At 34.8% G+C, this 19,343-nt stretch overlaps 1 protein-coding gene across 3 annotated transcripts in view; it reads left to right on the top strand.

Annotated features, from left to right (window-relative positions):
- Nucleotides 1-1,759: 1,759 nt before the first annotated feature.
- LOC115443441 (GATA zinc finger domain-containing protein 10) overlaps nucleotides 1,760-19,343 on the top strand; it is a 31,068-nt gene continuing 13,484 nt past the window's right edge. For all 3 annotated transcript variants that reach the window (XM_030168841.2, XM_030168850.2, XM_030168859.2), the window contains exon 1: nucleotides 1,760-1,888. In XM_030168841.2, coding sequence (XP_030024701.2) covers nucleotides 1,878-1,888 — 11 coding nt within the window. In that variant the 5' untranslated portion in view covers nucleotides 1,760-1,877. The remainder of the gene's footprint in view (nucleotides 1,889-19,343) is intronic.

Below are 19,343 nucleotides of genomic sequence, written 5' to 3' on the forward strand. Positions count from 1 at the left end.
TGGCTTATGTATATATCGCAAACTCATTAACAGGCGATTTCAATAAACAATACCAATCTTATATTTAATCCGATTCCTAGAATGAATCAATCATAATAACTCAATTGTATGCATGTCAAAAATGCTTTGTTCCGATTGGTCCATTTTTGATATAGATCGGAAAGAGCGATATGTTTAAAAAAGCGTTTATTGAAAATGGAAGTAATTAGACTAGCATTAATAACAATCGTTCGTGTCTATACGTGGCATAATACTTGAACGTTTAAATTGTTCAATTAATGAAATATGTTGTATATTTTGGCATTTGATAGGTATAAAAAACATCCAGAAATATTTAACATAATATAATTGCACCAATTATCTATGTAGTTAAAATCATCGAAGCACGCCACTATAACGAGTAGAGTATTTGTCGGAACACGATGCTTTGTGTAGCAATCAATGTAGGCACTTACAAGATTCGTTATCAGCTTATTTCTTGAACAAAATATATAAAGAAACGAAACAAGAAAGTCTAAACAATTTTTTCTTCAATATCGTACTATTTCACCCGTGCTAGATACACTTTTAGTTAACAAATTAAGTCCTATTGACCGATAAATCTATATTGAAGTATCGTTATTATGATACAAACTGCTAAAATTATAAGAAGTGTAGAAAGGGTTTTAGCATCTGCTCCTACCACAGACTAATCATAAAATGGTTATAATGTACTTATATTGAAAATTGACGTTTACTTATGAAATTTATTATTTTATTTATTTACATTACGAGTACGTAATCAACTCCACGGGAGAAAATGTAAAGAAAAAACGAAGAACAAAAAAGGAAGAGGACGTCATCCATTTTTTTCGTATAGGTACACAGGAACAGAATAGAAAATATAAAATATTCTTAACACTGTAAACCTCTCATCTCATACACAGACTTCCTATTATTAGAAATTTCTTTCATCTCTTCGTTTTTTTTATTATTCATATTTCATTAGCCTCAGTAGTGAGATAACTTTTCTAAAAATCTGCTCATTAACAAGGACATATAGATAAGGATCTCATGCTTGAATCGACAACGTAGGACACACATAGTAGGACCCACAAAAATCTCAAAGTAATTATGATGGCGCATAAACACACTTATTGAGCATTATATATTTTCCTTACTTGTGTTGGATGACAGCCTCCTATTTTCTAAGCCTTACAATAAGACATTATTTGAATGTACCTTATCTATAAGTTCATTCTTACAATACTTGTCTAAAACTTTCGACAAAGTGTGCCTTTTTCGTTTTAACTAATTGTGTTGTCATGTTTGCGAGAACTTAGCCAATCGTGTTATTGACGAATTGTACTTTTAGTATCCCGAGCTCGTTATTTGTAGGCCTCTGTACAAGTAATGAACAAGGCAGTCGATTTACACCATTTTTCTCGTTGCAGCCGGTGACCGGTAACAGAACTATTTTGTAATATTAGGTACTGTATTTTCCATTGACATTTTTTAACAAAATTAAACACGAAATATATTAAACTGTTTTGTCAACACAAATGTAAAACTTAGATAACAGCAAATAACTTTCCGTTATTTGCGTACAATTGATTTACGACGGACAGAATACCTAACAATCCAGATCCGAAACAAAATAAAACCATTTTGTATGCGTGTTTAACAGAATTTGTTCGATCCGCGTTGCCAAACGCTTCATTTCTTCGGCCCCCCATGCCCCCGGAGCAGGCCGTTGCAAGTTATAAAGCGTGGAGAAAGCACTCCGTTCGGACAGTCTTGCTGCGCGCCGCCATTACTGTCGGCCGTTTCGCGCGCTTTTTTGACGTATAGCCAGTGTTGCAAATCTACGGATCGCAATTTTTTCAGTGCGTGAAAAAATGGAAATGAGGTAAATTACTCAACTTATTTTATTAAGCAATTATAGTGATTTGTTTCAAAAGTAGTTAATTTCTCATATTGGTACGTAATTAGTAAATTATAAAATTGATACTTATAATTTAAAATCTCTGGACCATCTAAAATTTTAATTCATATAATTTTATTACAGCAGAAGGTAGACATTTCATTTTATCTCATAGTAGTACTTATTATCCAATATTAAAGCTTACAGTGAAAGTTCACTAGAACCTTTACATGCCAATTAAATCAATAGTGCAACAAGAACAGCGAAGAATATTGATTTATTGTTATTGTAGACTTATTTTTTAAACATAAAGAAACTACTGCTTTATAAATGTTAATACAATTTCTATTACTTGGATACTGACAATATCATTTAATTTCTAATAATTTCTTATACACGAGTCGTGGGAAATCGTTCACTTTCTACGCTTTATGGTTGACACTGGCTAAATGCTCATTATGTGGTGAACTATTTGTGCTATATCACTATACTTGAACGCTGAGCTTATCGGTATTACTTGGATTATTAGACACTGTGGGATCAATACTGATCGGTAATCAGATACATTATTTATTATTTACGAAGTGGATTGCCATTAAATATAATTGTGAGTGGTAAAGGAACTTTCATACTGAAAAAATATTTAAAACGTAACCAAGTATTTTATATAACTTCCTTGAAACAGAACAAAGAACTCGTGAAGTAATGTATATTTGAAACTAAAATAAATTATACAGTCAGATCTTGAAGGAAAAATCTTAGGCTTCCTTGAAATGAATTGTACAATAATTAACTCCACAAAAATATAACTAAGAGTCTGACTGAATATTAAAATTTTCGTAATATATTTTTCTTTATGTATCTTTCTTTGCTAAAAATTTGTAAGGATCTAGGTAGACAATGACCGGTGTAACACTTAAAAAAATCGTACCAGAATACTTGTCGAATTATTAAATCCTATTAGCCAGTAATTATCAAAGCAATATTCATTAACACACGAAAAGGGAATACAACATCAACATTGTTCGAAAATCACCAAATGCTGAGTATCATGATTGCCGTGCCTTAAGATTGAATATGAACAATAAAGGTATCTTACTGCAGACGCTTGCATTGTCTGACGTATACCTTTGTATTAAGGGATCGATAGCTCAAAAACGTACATAGAATCAATGTCTGTCACTCTCGACCAAGCCGGCAAATTCATAATAATCTCAATTGAAAACTGTGTCTTAAGTTATTTAAATAATATTTTACAGCTTGATAATATCAGCCCAACGAACATAACCAAGATAATAGCAGCTCTATGTTTTATTATCCCACTGCTGGACACAAACCTCCTTTACTACTGAGAGGGGTTAGGTGTTAGTTCACCACGCTGGCCTTGTGCGGGTTTAAAATCAGACAATATTAACAAAAATGTGAAAATAACAACATTGGTTTGTAAAATCGTAATTTAAGTTCTACCTCATTATGAGACGGAAAACACACGGCAGAAAGTTATTGCACCAGTTGTGTCTCTACCGCTTTTAGAGCAAGTTAATAGCTAATTTTTTCGGTGGTAGGATATATTTTATATACGCTCGGATATCGACTACTGTACATAAAGTGTTAAAACCCGCCATAGTGGCCCACATAAGTGTGTTGCGTTCCGGGATCAGCCTGCCTATATCAGGTTAAAATAGACCGGCATAATTGTGTCGATTGTCAAGGGGTAATCATCTCTCGACAGTCGACATTCTCGTAGACCCAACTCTACTTACCATCAGGTGCAGTGAGGTCACTTTGACAGCATAGTATGATAACACAGAGCATGTATAAAATAAAAAAAAAAACCTTTTCGGGATAAAAGGCGTGAGCGTGCATCAGGTTTAAAAAGTCAATCCCTAAAAAACAACAGCACATCAGAACCCTAATAACAAATACAAATAAAAATCTTTTGTCGTTGGAAAGGTTCTTTAAGGAAATTGGTACCAACAACTACATTTCGTTTTCTTTGTTTTTAGTCGCTTCGGGGTTCAAAGACCTTGTCAAGCATCCAAGGTTTAGTCATGCTCAGAGATTTGCGATACATATATCAGGGACATTCGTTGTAGCGTAGGTTGCAGCTTATGTTACTCATACATATTTTATGATTTGGGTACCCTTTAACAGTAAGTATAGGTAGGTAGGAAGGTATAAAATAAACCCTTTGCTTAAAAAATATAACTAATATAGATTATAGGTACATATTTTTAATGAAGATCACATAATAAAAAATAAAATCTATAAAGAAGGGGTTATACATTACAATTGAAATTGATACAATCAAACTAATGAAGCAATAGCTTTTGAATTTATGGCTACTAAACCAAAGAGCTTCAGGGAACTAAAATTAAAAAACTTTTATTATATCCTAAAGATTAGCCTAAGGTCGTCCCTCGAGGTTTATTGTAAATATTTTTGATTAGGACTACAATATGAATAATATTTACAATAAATAAATAAAAGGTATTTACGTTAATTAGATTTTTATACCGTTTATGTATTCAAAACTTTTACATTAATCATTTGTCTGATTTCATTAATGATCTCTTCCATCTTTATTAAAATTATAGTACCTTCTCTTTGCGTCGATTCCCCAATGCTGGGGATCATGAGTCATCAGAAATAGTTCGTCGCGCTCTATGTTGTGGCATCTGGTAAAGTTTTTGGTAACGTGAACCGCTTCAGGCACATTAATGTTGAGTGTGGTGATCCGACAAGCGTACTGGATTCCTGCCTCTCGATCTCTTATCCTTCATTAGTCCAGTCATTATCAATTTTTGGAAGTTATCACCGAAGAAAAGTACCTTAGTAGATTTAATTCATGGAATTATTATGTACAACGTACTTTGTATAGTTAAATGATTTTTATAGGCATCCATGACACGATACCTAATTTCGAGTTCTGAATAAGTTACTTTTTTATCAGGCCTTGTAAACGTTTTCTTACATAATTTACCTATTTAATTGTTACTGCGGTTACAAAAATATGATCAAGCATGCTAAATCAAATCAGAGGTTTGTTACGAAACGGTCCGCGTCACTCGAGACACTTCGGTCTAATTCAAGGATTCAGTCTCAAAGAATACAGAGATGTCTGTAAAAAAATATGAGATTTCTAATTGTTTTGCAACTATTCTATTAGTTGGGGAAATTTTAAGTATCTATAATTTTTCGAGGACTTTATTAAATGAATATTCGCACATAAAATATATTAGAATGATTGTTTAGAATTTTAAAACAAAAGTGTAGCTATGGTATCATATTTTTTCTAAACAAGAATTTTTAAATGGTTCTAAAGAAAGTAAAAATACCCTTACATTATATTATTAGTTACAACACGAACAAAATAACACTTATTCTTCAAACTAATCTCAAAATCGTGTTCAATAATTACGCAGCAAATTAAGCCGAAAAAACTACGTGTGCTCCAAGAATGTATTCTTTTAAAGCTATAATCACGGTGTAAAGGTGATTGCACATACGAGCGTTACCCGGCGGCGATAAATACCTCATACAAACGCTACATGGGAGTTTAAAATACAAGCATTACGCAAAGACTTTACAAATAATTTGTATGCGGGTCTACGCATTCCCATACGATTGAAATTATACAACCTATTAGAAATTAGAAAACTTTGATGGTTAATTAGGCTGTAGAGCTGTTTTGTATTCTCTCGTTCAGATATTGGCTTAAGGAAAGTAATTAAGTATAGGTCGTACTCATTTAGGCATCTAGAGAGTGCTTGGTTGAAGATCGATTGGTTGAAGTAAACTGAAAGTTCGTTCCTTAGCAATTATTTTAAATATTTGACTGTTTAAGACTGAAAGCTTTCCTAATCTATAACATAAGATTTGATTATTCGGTATTATGTATTTGGTTAATAAATTTTGATAAACTAACCAATTCCAAGTCCAAATGACTGGTCATGCGAGGACCTTACGTATAAGTGACAGTTACGTGTTACCGCGCATAACTTTGTAATATAAAATAACTCTCTAATTATTTGCAGTGTCATAAACTAAAAACATTAGTCATGGTTTTAAACAACATCTTTCCGTTTACATAATATTTGGTGTTAGATAACTTTTATAAATTTATAGAAAATTTTAACTAAATGAAAAAAATACGCCAATTATCAAGGAATATTTCCCGTAAAATTAAGGTCAAACGCTGATTTTATATGCGTAATATTGTAACTATTTAATACTTCTAAAACTTAAATTATAATTATGTAATAATACTTTATTTATTTGAATAAAGAATAAGTTGGTTATTCCAAATTGTAAAACATTTTTGTTCCGGTGTACAGCAATGTAAACGGGCCATTATAATGATGTTCAACCATTGTTCGAATAATGTGGTGCATGCGTGCCTCCAGATCATGCGGTAATCAGCCTTACATATGCAACAATTAATTATATGCTAACGGATTATGAAACGACGATAACTCACAATTAGATATAATTTGCATAACTGCCTAATTTGTTACTAAGCATCCGCTTTTAGGCATCCTGTGTTGCTTAGATAATGTGGTGAAAGAACAGGTTTTTGGCACATTTTTTTACTAGGCTTATGACGATATTTTATCCAATAAGTGGTTTATAATGTCATATAAAAGGATAGAAATTGTCTATTTATCTATCTGAAGATCAAACTCGGCACCTCGCCATTTTACAGCAAACATATACCTACCACTTCTACCTGCACTGACTGCTTCGGTGGCGTATTTGTACTGCATGCGCGGTAAGACAGCGCTCTCCGGTCCTGGGTTCGAACCTTGGGTCGGGCAAAATGATATTTGGGATTTTTTGCTCAGTATCAACCTCGAGTCTGGAAACTGTGGCCGATATGGCGATAGGCTCGCTCCCTAACACATCATGGGACGGAACGCACTTGGCGAAAAATGGGTGCCCTGGTTGCGCCTCTGCATACCCCTTCGGGGATATAGCGTGATGTTGTGTGTGTATACCTACAACCAAACCACTCTCAATGTAAACTACAGTAGCGTGTCAGCAAGAGTTTTGTCATCACATTCGAATTTATACGACAGCTGTCTTCACAGGGCATGCTAGGCTGACCGTTGCGTAAGCTATGTGCGAGTATCTCGATTCATACATTCATACTTATGTCGTGACAAACCATGGTACTGTTATGCAACAAAAGTAGAAGAAGTGATAATAAGAAACTGTTGTCTTACAATCTGCAGAAGATATTGATGATAATAACAATAAGGAAATAAAAAAATAAGAAGAACAATTTAATTAAAACTATATTTCGGAGTATATATTTTAATTTTATATAAAGGTAAAATGTAGGTGATTGTAACTGAATTTCGGACGATCAAATCATCAGACCGCCCATGACTATGAAGGCGGCAAAGTCTTCGAAACGTCGGGAGAAGATTATTATAATAACCAGTATAATAACCGCGATAAAATCCACAAAATAATTTTATTAATATCTAACATTCGTGTAAACATATGAAATTATTAGAAGGGACAAACTCTATCCCTGGATTTGTGAAGGATTTCGAAAAACGGATGAACAACGATTGCAAAACTAAAAGGAAATGTTAAATCAGTTCTAATATCTCCATTCTGAGCATGACTATTATAAAAAACAAAGCACGCAGTAATACTAGTACACGAGTTAATTTATACAATAAAATAATTCGGAGTAAACAATGCTGCAAAGGGAAATCGGCACTTAACACGTACCATGATATAACATTTAGTTTCGGAAGCGCCGGCAACATTGCGCAAATGATCACCGGAAAGAAATCTCGAGGAAATAAATTAAAGAGAAACCTTATAATTGGACTTATTGACCTGTGAAATAATTATCATTTCAAGAATACTCCGGCAAATGTTCTTAACAATCAATAACCTGTGGAGTTCACGACTTATTGAAAATATCATTTGGTTTTTGTGTGGAGGTTTCTAGTTGGTTATAATTGATAATCACAAAGTATCTGAACAATTCAAGACTTCAAATCGTCTAAACACGTTAAGTATAATTGAAACATTATTTTTCTTTGTGTGAACTAAATTCTTTTAATTTTTGAGAGGAAAAAGAAAATATTGGTAAGAACACAAAAGTGTAAAGGCGATTTGAAGAATTTCATCTCCTACTTATATTGGTGACTACGTTAAATGCCCAGCTTTTTATTGGTTCAATATTTTTACGTACTCTTCCCCAACTTGCCTTTGTCTTGTTCCAATGTGAAGTCAGCGGAAAGCAATTTTACACCGATTTTGCTGAAATGTCTTAGTTTTTCCGACAGCTCTATTTGTAACTGAAAATGTTTACTAACAACCTGCTTCATTCAACCAAAAAGTTTACGACATTCAAAGTCAACCAGAGACAATTCACCTTGCACAACGCGTCTATTGAAGATGAACAAGTGACTCGCTCGTGGCGACATGACATACTAGCCCTCTAATGGTAATGGACCTCGATATAATTCGCCGTGTAATGGTGCACTTGTTGACACGGGTTTTTATTCAGAACAATAACAAGCTTTTAAGTTATGTTATCGTTGTCTATGGCCCATTCAAAGGGCCTAATACGTCAAACAGGCTCGGTGTGGAAATAAAGGCGTAGAAGAAGGTATGTTAGTTTTCATTTGGCAATGGTGAGAAATACATTAGGTGACTTCAATGTCCTTTAAAGCTCAGATAAAAACGATCGCAAAGGTCAGTTTTTTGGAAATTGTCTACTCTATGAATTCACAATTTCAGTTTTAATGTCATTTGAATTAACTTACTCTTACTACATAACTTAATCGTAGTCACATTCATTGACACTGACTCATGACTATGAGTCGAATTATATGAATGTGTGCATAATTGCAGCGATAAAGTGCGTTCAATCAGTACACAAGCTCAGGATATTAATGTTTAAACTAATGCTTTGCTGTTAATCCTTGTATATTTAATATGATTTCACAATTTGGGTAGTGTTGTGTATGAAATTGATATCTACATCGATTTTATTAGAACTTACAAATTCCAAACATAATACAAATTATTTAATTTTCTTACGAAGGTTGTTGCGGTGTGACCACAACAACCTTCATTATTAATTTTTCCCTCATTATAAATATCGAAACCAAGGGACCATCTAAGTTTACAGCCTATACTATGTGTGTAACTATCTCTTGCAACTTTCCTGCTCTGACAATAAGTTGTTTTATAGTTTTGGGAAAAGATTAGGTGCCTGTAATACATTATTATACTTAGGTAACCGCAATGGTTACAAGATGAGAGTGAGAGACGACACTCTACGAAAGCGATGTCAATCGATTACCTTTCTCACACCAAAGTAATATTAGGTACTGTCGAGTATTTTATCTATTTCAATAGTTCAATATTCACTGCCGAGTGTCGTAAGTTACAAAATGCATTTTAATAACATATCGATAAGACTTGTCCGTCACTATCGTGCCAATAAGTTGAGTTAATCGTGTAGGTAATATGTTAATACGGAGGCTATAGCAAATTCTCTCATGCCCAAACATGATTGCATACTTCGTCTTACTATTTCAAATGAATAAATACGGTACTTCGAATACGGATTCATTATACCATTCCGTTTTATAGGAGTTGTTTACCTTACTATAAAATGAATATTTTTAAAATTATATTATTTTGTAATAACTGTTAGCGATAGTTTAAAAAGGTGGACTACTAAAGAAGTTTCGGGTGTGACGGATCTCTTTTAAGTAACATGTGGTAAAAAATATAAAAAGCTTGACCAATTTAACAAAAGGCCTGCACCTCGCGAGGCCCAGTAAGCGCAAAGCTTTTTTTTGGGCGGGCACCCATCCTTCGACGACGATAGCCTAGTTCGGTGTGGAAAGGTCTGCCGAGACGAATGTCCGCAGGTACAAATCCCAAGGACACACACCTCTGACTTTTCTAAAATCATGTGTGTATTCATTGTGAATTTATCGCTCGTTTTAACGGTGAAGAAAAACATCGTGAGGAAACCTGCACATCTGAGAAGTTCCTCTATAGGAATTTCGAAGGTGTGTGAAGTCTACCAATCCGCACTAGGCCAGCGTGGTAGACTAAGGCCTAATCTCCCTCAGTAGTAGAGGAGGCCCGTGCTCAGCAGTGGACAAGTATTTAATACAGGGCTGATATTATATTATATACCCATCCTTCCTCCAAGCCTCAACAACAGTACATGAGTATCAAGTGCAGGATTACCCTAATGACGTCAAAGGAGAAGGTCGGCAATACGGATGTATAATCACCTTTCGTCTGTCGATACTATATCCAGATCCCGTAGCCCATACCATCAGGTGCAGTGAGGTCATTGTACATACATAACATCACGCATTTTATCCCCGAAGGGGTATGCAGAGGCGCAACTAGGGCACCCACTTTTCGCCAAGTATGTTCCGTCCCATGATGTGATAGGGGGCGAGCCTATCGCCATATCGGGCACAAATTCCAGACTCCGGGCTGATACTGAGCAGAAAAACCCATAATCGATTATGGTGATGTGTGCTATTTTGACCTGAATGCAGATCTACTTAACAAACTGGACCGACTTCTTAATAACTGCATTCGACTCGTATTTAACCTTCGTAAATATGACCACATTTCCTCGCATCGTTTGCAATTAAAATGGCTACCTATTCGCCAGCGCCGCTCATTGCGTGCACTTACTACCCTATTCTCTCTTCTTATGTCCCCTACCCTCCTACTTATTTATCTTCAAACTTTCAATATCTTTGTGACAGTCATAACAGAAACCTTCGCTCTTCTAATAATCTTCTTCTCAAATGTCCCCCTCATAGTTCTGACTTCACTCATTCTTCTTTCACTATTCAGTCTATTCTTATGTGGAATTCACTCCCCCTCGAAATCAGGGCGTCCACTACGCGACTAGCGTTCAAAATGAGGGTCCGGCAATTACTCTCGAGTAAAGCGGAAGAGTCACCACCTTAGTTCTTTATATATTACATGTATATATATATATATATATATATATATATATATATTATTATACATATATATTATAATATTTATCTTATGTATTTATTTATTGATGTGTATACAGGGTCATTTCGACATTGCGTTACTAAATGAAACCACAGGTTCGTGGTGACCTCTGCTAACACCGTGCAAAAGATTATTCATAAGTAACGAATATTTACGTCAATAATCCCGATTTTAGATTTATGGTTTTTTGATCACGCTGTCTCTTAGCGCGCTTAACTGAAGTGAATGAACTACGTCACAGCTGATGATATTATTACCGAACCTATAGGGTTCAGAAGGTCAGCTCACAAATGAACTCCCAATACGTTCACTGACTTGGTTGCAGCAGTTCATTGAGTCAATAATTAATTACTACAAAAAATATTTCGTCAATTATAAACGTTATTTTCATTATTAAAATAGTTTTCTTACCAAAAAAGTTACCTACATAATTACTAAAGTTACAAGATTTAAATCTATTGGTATCGTATTTTTTAGATTCTACATGATATTCCAACATTTATTTTAATTCCAACATTAATATTTCGGTTTGTCATAATATCTAAAAGAAGACTACGTAGACATTACCGAACGTCATATTATGCTTTCTGTACCATTTCTTTGCTAGATAGGTACACTATGGCAATGCGTCCGAGCCTTTGACCGAGTCCGAAGAGCGCGCGATTATTCAATACAATAGTCGTACTCTTTCTCACCTAAACTCGCAGTGTTGTCAGTATAAACTTTTTTACCAAAAAGCTTGCTAAAACGACACAGCATTTCAAAAATTCTGATATTAGATTTATTTTATTACATGATGTTCTAACAGATTTAACACACAATTGTATTACAAAATAAAAAAAGTAATGATTTATGATGAAATGATTCATGAAAAGTCTACCTAATTAAAATAATACACAGCAATATTTTAGTATTTTTGAAACATTATTTTAAGTAATAAAGTATAATAGAGATTTTGGATTCAGTCATTCATTTTCAATAGGCATACAGGGTATAAAATAAACAAGATATTGCACAATAAACAAAACTGTACCTTCAGCGCTAGTGAGATGATACGTGCTATTTTGATTGCATTGTCGCACTCAACACAGTGATGAATGCGTAGTTTATTTTTTCATAATATTTAATGGTTTTAATAATTTTATTGGTGCAAAACGGGTCACGTCCCCAGAACTCTGAAAATCGGGACGTCCCGCGCAAATCGGGACATCAGGCAACACTACTCTTGCCGCTACTTTGTGGAATTCGCTAAACTCGTGTGTCGCGTGTTGGTCGGTCAGGTACAAAGAAATTTAAAGTAGTCGCCTAAATGCGACCTTAATATGTATAAAATAGAGTCTATTTTTAGGAATATTTTGTGCCATTTTGAATATTTTACGATCGCGAAGTTGCATCGTTGACGCGTACGCGAAACTGAACTAATCACAATCTATTGATTATGTTTCTATCGGAGGCTGTCATTACGATTTTAATGTGGATTTATGAATTTGCGATAGGTAAGTACTGAATGGAAAAATCCAATATCATTCTGTCCGACCCGGGATTCGATTCCGTGACCTTAGCAAAGCATCCGTACTATAATACAACTGCGGCACCGAGCTAGTCACAAATTAACTGTATTAAAAATACTTTGAAGTATGAAACAACTTTTAAAGGAACAAGCAATCTACAAATCATCATTAGGTATTGGTAAACGCATTTACTATTTTGAAAACATGTTAAGATACCTATTGGGACGCCGCGCCGCGCCGTGTCGCATCCCGTCGCTCGACATGTTTACCCCAAACTATCACATTACCTAATTATCATCAAGATTGTAACTTCGTTATTAATTTTCGTGTGAATTGCCAGACTTGCAGAATGATATTTTATTGTTATGAGTGTTATAAAACTAACCGTTGAACGTATTTATTATACCTACGTATCTACTAAAATGGATGAACTACCTACATTAGAATGTGTGTGTTTTGATTTAAAAGAATGAAATAACTTTAAAATTACGGAAATCATGTGTTATGTGTACCTATCTTATGCAGTTGTGGTTGTTTGATTAGTGTCGTTTGCTTATGATGATAGTTTGAGCATAGAAAATATTGTTCTAATGAAATGTGATGATTAGTGCGTGATGTTTATGTTGGCGTTGGATGTCCACCTGCAAGGTCTACAGACGACCTGATAGACGTCACGGGAACACATTGGATGCAGGCAGCTTTCGACAGGTCCGTCTGGAAATCTTTAGGGGAGGCATATGTTCAACAGTGGACTTTATGTAGCTGATGATGATAATGATGTTTAGGTATGTGTCTTTTTGTAACGTCGGCGTAGCGTCGTCGCTGCTGGTCTAATTGTTGATTGAGGGATGTGGCACGACACAAAACCCTAGGTAGTTAAAGCGCCGACATCAGCTGTTCGGTTGCGGCGCGGCGCGCGCGGTGCGACGCTCGAGTGTGCATCACTTGTTCGTGTGCGTGAGCATAATATTATCAATGACTGTGTGCGATGTTGCCGCTCCGACGAATTCTAGTATAGTAGTAGTGGCAAAAGGGTGTGTAAAAATAAAATGACTATTTGAATATTTATTTTGTTTGAAAATTTTACTTTTTTGTTTTTGACCTTAGGTTAGAGTAACTTATAGTAAACTGCTTCTTTCAAGATGACTTTCTCGCAGTTAAATTTAAGTCTAGGGTTACAAAATGACCCTGTATACGTACATTTATTAATTATTATTTGATTCCTGATTATTTTGTTTTTGTTCTTATTTTCCTCTTATGCACCTACCTTGATTATCTCTGCACCACCTTAAGGTTGACTGGTAGAGAATGCCTATGGCATTAAGTCCGCCTGTATACTTTTGTATATAAAGTGCTAAATAAATAAATAAATAAATAAATAAAAACCCAAATATCACTTTGCCCGACCCGGGATTCGAACCCAGGACCTCAGAGCGCTATTGTACCGGACGTGCAATACAACTACGCCACCGAGGCAGTGAGGTCATTGTACCGCGCCCATATCACAAAAAAACCGTGAGGCTACTAGTGCAATCTATGGTTACCTCTTACGATAGAAACTGGAGTTAATGATACGAAATGAATATATTTTTATATTTATTTGATTTATCTCTGATCGCATGTTTCGTCTACCTGCCAGATAAAGGTCAATTTATGATACTTATATGAAAGAACAGGATGTACTGTTGTCTGAAATGAATAATTTAGCAGTACGATATGAATATAGTGTATGTTCTGAGTTTTTATTACTGTAAATGTGTTGATAACAATCAAATTTTGTTGCGAAATAAGTTGGTTGAAATTTTCAAAGCAAGTTTGAAATGTTAACATCAGAGATTGCCTCGGTGACGTAGTTGTATTGCGTCTGCGGTACGATACTGCTCTGTGATCCCGGGTTCGAATCTTTGGTGGGGTGGTGATGTTGAGTCTTTCTGCTATCAGTCCAGAGTCTGGAATTTGTCCCGATACGGCGATAGACTCTCCCCTTTATCATATCATGGGACAGAAAATACTTGCTGAAAAGTATCCTCTGTTTACCCCTTTGCAGATAAGGTGTGATGTGTCATCAGATAATACTTAAACTAAACCTACTAGTATATCCTGTAAGTGCAGTGTCCCGCCACTGCCTGACACTACATGACAGTGACCAAAGCATTATTCACCTGATTTCACTCATACTTCATCTCGTCGTAATAATTACACATTTAATATAATATCTCTTGATATTACTCGCTCATGGAACAATAATTAATCATGTATGAAATTGTTTACGAGTGTCCGCGGGTGCGCCTGCGCATGAGCGTGGTAAGTGGATCGCGATTAACGGACATACATATGAGTACGGATAGAATAAAAATAATAACGAAGTAGTATTGGGATTAATGTATGTTGTATTTTGTGGATTCTGTTTGAACTTAGCGAAGGATAATTTATTTAATGGATCCGACAATAAGGTTAAGATTGTGGTCTTAAATGATTATTATTTTGTTCTATTATTAATCTTTTTACGCTACTGTATACGAGCACATTATTATTTGTAGAGCAAGTATCATCTCTTACAACAAACTTAAAAGACAACCGGCTTAAAAGACATCCAGTGCCGTATGTTATTTTATAATTCCAAATCGGTATCGTTTCTTTATGGCTAATTTTGGTGCTACTATCACATTTTGTCTTTGATTGCTGAAATAAAAGTGGTCTCTATCACACACAATTTAACATAATTCATAGTTACGGCTATTATTTCAATCAAAACTGATTAATTTCGTGATGACTTCGTACTGCAGTCAGTACGGTGAGAAATAGGCAATTATGAGTCGTGTGCGATTAAATCTGAACTGGCGGCCGCCTGTTGCGAAACAGAATGCGCGTGAGTCCATGAATGCGTAAACAGTGAGGAAACACGCGTGTCATTGCGATTATTCGCGAATTATGCGCACATGTTTACATGGACTGTTATTGCATCTTTTCAAATTTAATAATAATTGTAATGGGCTCCACAAAAAATAACTTTAGTTACTACATTCAAATACTACAAAAATATTCAAATATTATATTAACGTCATAAATGTTATCACCCAATATCCTATAAAACTGTTCAAAATCGCATAGAATAGCTTGTTATTATGAGGATTCCGCGAGGTCTACAAACTAAAGAACGGAAGCATCACATTTGTCAGTTCTAGTTTACAAAAAAACATAATTACCTACAATTACCTACTGATTCAGAGCTATAAGCTTTCCCTCTCGTCGAGCCTCATTCAAAAATTCAACTTTTTCTAAGTCCAGGACGTGAAAGTGACCACCTATCACATATAACTATCACATGTCTTAGAATAAATTTACCAGACTGGCCTAAGTTCCTACAGATCTAGATCTAGGCGGCTGATGGATTGCGCAACGAGTGAAAACAGACCGAAAGCCGCGCATCTTACTCAGATCAGTGGCCGTGACTCTGTTACTGTTGGAAACATGAGTTTCTGCATATTAAATATTTAATCAAAAAAATAAACAGAAAAAGGAATGAAATGTTTGTTTCAATTATTTAGTTATAATATTATAATTATAAATTATTAGAGTAAGATGCTTCTCCACACTACTATCTCACCGCATCAAGCACATCTGAAGATGCGCATCTTATTATCGATTACATAAATCGATTAATGGAATCGATGTGGCCGCACGCGCGTTCGCTCGCTGTTCAATGATTATGTTGCTAAATGCGCATCCGGTGTTATGAGCTTAGAAAGTGAGGTGTGAGAACTGAGAACATCGCGAATAAATTAAGCAGGATACAGTAATATTATTATTTAAAAATTATTTACTGCTGCTTCATCGACTAATTTCACTGTGATGTGGGGTCGCACAAAATACTTTTTGTTATATATTTAAGAACTGATATGGTTAGTTATCGGCTGCCTTTTATTAACTTCGTAATGTTAATAATTAGACTAATCTAGAGAAAATTACACAACGTATCGTTACACCCGGGTATTGAATCCAGAACATTTCGTTCCACAGCCTACATACGCCATTAAACCGCGTAGACAATTAATAAAAAATAATAACGAACCTTATAGCACTAAAAAGACATAAAAAGTGAATAAATAACTAGAGATGCGAGAAAGATTTAATGTCATATCAAACCGGAAAGTAAGCTAGTATTAAAATAACCAATGATATTTAGTCCATTGAAATGTTACATTTTTTAGGTCTTACCTTGCGTTTTTTAGAGGACACAATTTTATTTTTTTGAAGTGTAGGGGGGGTCAGTGTAAAGCTAAAACCAAGTTTGTGGGGTCGCCACCCTTGTCCCACGGCCGCCATCTTGAAAATAGGGGTTGAAATGGTTTTACGATGTATCTCTTAAACTATTTATCTGACAAAAAATGTATAAACATTTTTGTTGCAAATTAAATTCTCTACAACTTTGGTCTAGTAACTTTTGTCGTAGAACTATAAATAAAAAAGTTATAAGCGAAAATGTTAAGAAATTCAATGTTAAGCAATGTCCATTGCAACGTCATCAGAACGTGTGTTTATAAGGTTCATAATACTTTTTGGTACTCTCATTAATACCCAAATACCCAAGGGACCATTAGGGAACAAAAGAACATCTGCCTGCTATTATTATTATTATTTCTAACCTCTTATTGTAAGATTAGCTGATAATATTGTGTTGAAGTTGTCGTTCAACTTATATCTTTTAGTTGTGCTACATATTTCTGTACGTGCGGATGTATTTTATTCTGTTTTTAATTGTGAAGGCGATTTCGAATGATTTTAGACACGATTTTAACTTGAGTGAAAACTACTTTTTTTATTAGCATTTTGACTTTTAAAAGTCTTTAAAGCACAGCACAACTAAAAGATATAAGTTGAACGACAACTTCAACACAATATTATCAGCTATTCTTACAATAAGAGAGGTTAGAAATAATAATAATAATAGCAGGCAGATGTTCTTTTGTTCCCTAATGGTCCCTTGGGTATTTGGGTATTGATGAGAGTACAAAAAGTATTATGAACCTTATAAACACACGTTCTGATGACGTTGCAATGGACATTGCTTAACATTGAATTTCTTAACATTTTCGCTTATAACTTTTTATTTATAGTTCTACGACAAAAGTTACTAGACCAAAGTTGTAGAGAATTTAATTTGCAACAAAAAATGTTTATAGATTTTTGTCAGATAAATAGTTTAAGAGATACATCGTAAAACCATTTCAACCCCTATTTTCAAGATGGCGGCCGTGGGACAAGGGTGGCGACCCCACAAACTTAGTTTTAGCTTTACACTGACCCCCCCTACACTTCAAAAAAATAAAATTGCGTCCTCTAAAAAACGCAACCCCAAATGTAACTTTTCAATGGACTAATTACATTAAAAGTGTATCAGGCGAGTGATCGCGTCCCAAATCGATTACAAAACGTATCAATCGATATCGATTAAGTATATACTTGCGCTAAGTGGAACAGCTTACAAAATACGTCAAACAAAATATCTTTAAAATTTGTTCATTACCGAAGTCCATGAATGTTTAAATTAGCGAAACAAAATTCTTGCAATATTGTTTTGGTTGAAAGAAAATTGTTGTAATAAGCAAGTTTTAAACAGATAGGCTTAGTTTAAAATTAACGGTCGATCAAGTAGATAGTAGATAATAATATCATCCGGATATTTTGAATACGTTACGTATTCTATTTTTAAACGGAACTCAAGCCGCAATGTTATAAAAAAAAGGTGTTCGATACAATATATTTCTGCCCTGCATGGTTACAAAGATGAACCGTTGGTAAAATATTATTCAATGCAGAAAAAATCATTTCTACTGATATAAATCTCGTCATAATATTTTTAAAAAAATTTAAATTCAGATCGAACCTACATATTTGATATTTAGTAAATCTGTTTTCGCTATCATAGTTTTCAGAACATTCAAACAACCATTAAATGCAATTAATCGAACACAAATCTAACAAATCGATTCCACAACTATTGTCACGTGAAACAACCGACGTTCGTGTCAAATGTGACCCAATAAAAATAAAATTCACGGTCTGCGCAATTAATTTCATACATATACACACAAATAATGGATATACTTAATACTTATGCCATTTATCCCTGAAGGAAGGCAGAAACGCAACTCATGCATCCACTTTTCGTAATTTTTTTTTGTCCGGTGTGACGAGGGGTGAGCCTTCCGGGCATCGATTCCAGACTCCAAATTGATACCTACTGGGCAGAAAAACTCATTTAGCTTAATGAGGAAGAAACCCAAGAATTTAGTACGGCATTGGTCCGTCAATGCAACTACGGCCCGGAGGCATACAATCAATGTCGATATTCCACAAACGCAGTAGCCGCTGTCGCGTGCCGCCACGCCGCACTAAGCCTAATGTTTCCGTGATCTCGTAAAATTATTTCAAAGTCAAGTCAACAATGCCGATTGCACGAATATTTATTAAAACCCGTTTTCCACGCAAAGCAATTAATTGACGAAATGCTTGTTGCGTTAAATTTGACAATGAAATAGGTGTTTGGAGTTTGTTGTATTGTTCTTTGGTTGATGTTAATGTAATCAATTGTAGCTGAAAGTACTCACGACTGCAAGCTGCAGCATTATTTTCAGCGATACTCAATGACAAGGGTCATCTAAATTACCAGACAGTGTAAATGTGTTACCCACCTATAAATAGGGGTTGGCAAACGAGGGACTTGTTGATTTTATGAACAATACGCAAGTCATTTGGCTATTTGAAGCTGATTTCTTTTGTCTCATGGACAGTCTACTCTACTACTCTACATTTCTCACTATTAATAAAATAAAGATCAATTTAATTTGGCAATAAAATTGCTCTATATTACCGGCTCTACCTAA

The sequence above is a fragment of the Manduca sexta genome, chromosome 23 (assembly GCF_014839805.1).
Source record: "Manduca sexta isolate Smith_Timp_Sample1 chromosome 23, JHU_Msex_v1.0, whole genome shotgun sequence".
Taxonomy (NCBI): domain Eukaryota; kingdom Metazoa; phylum Arthropoda; class Insecta; order Lepidoptera; family Sphingidae; genus Manduca; species Manduca sexta.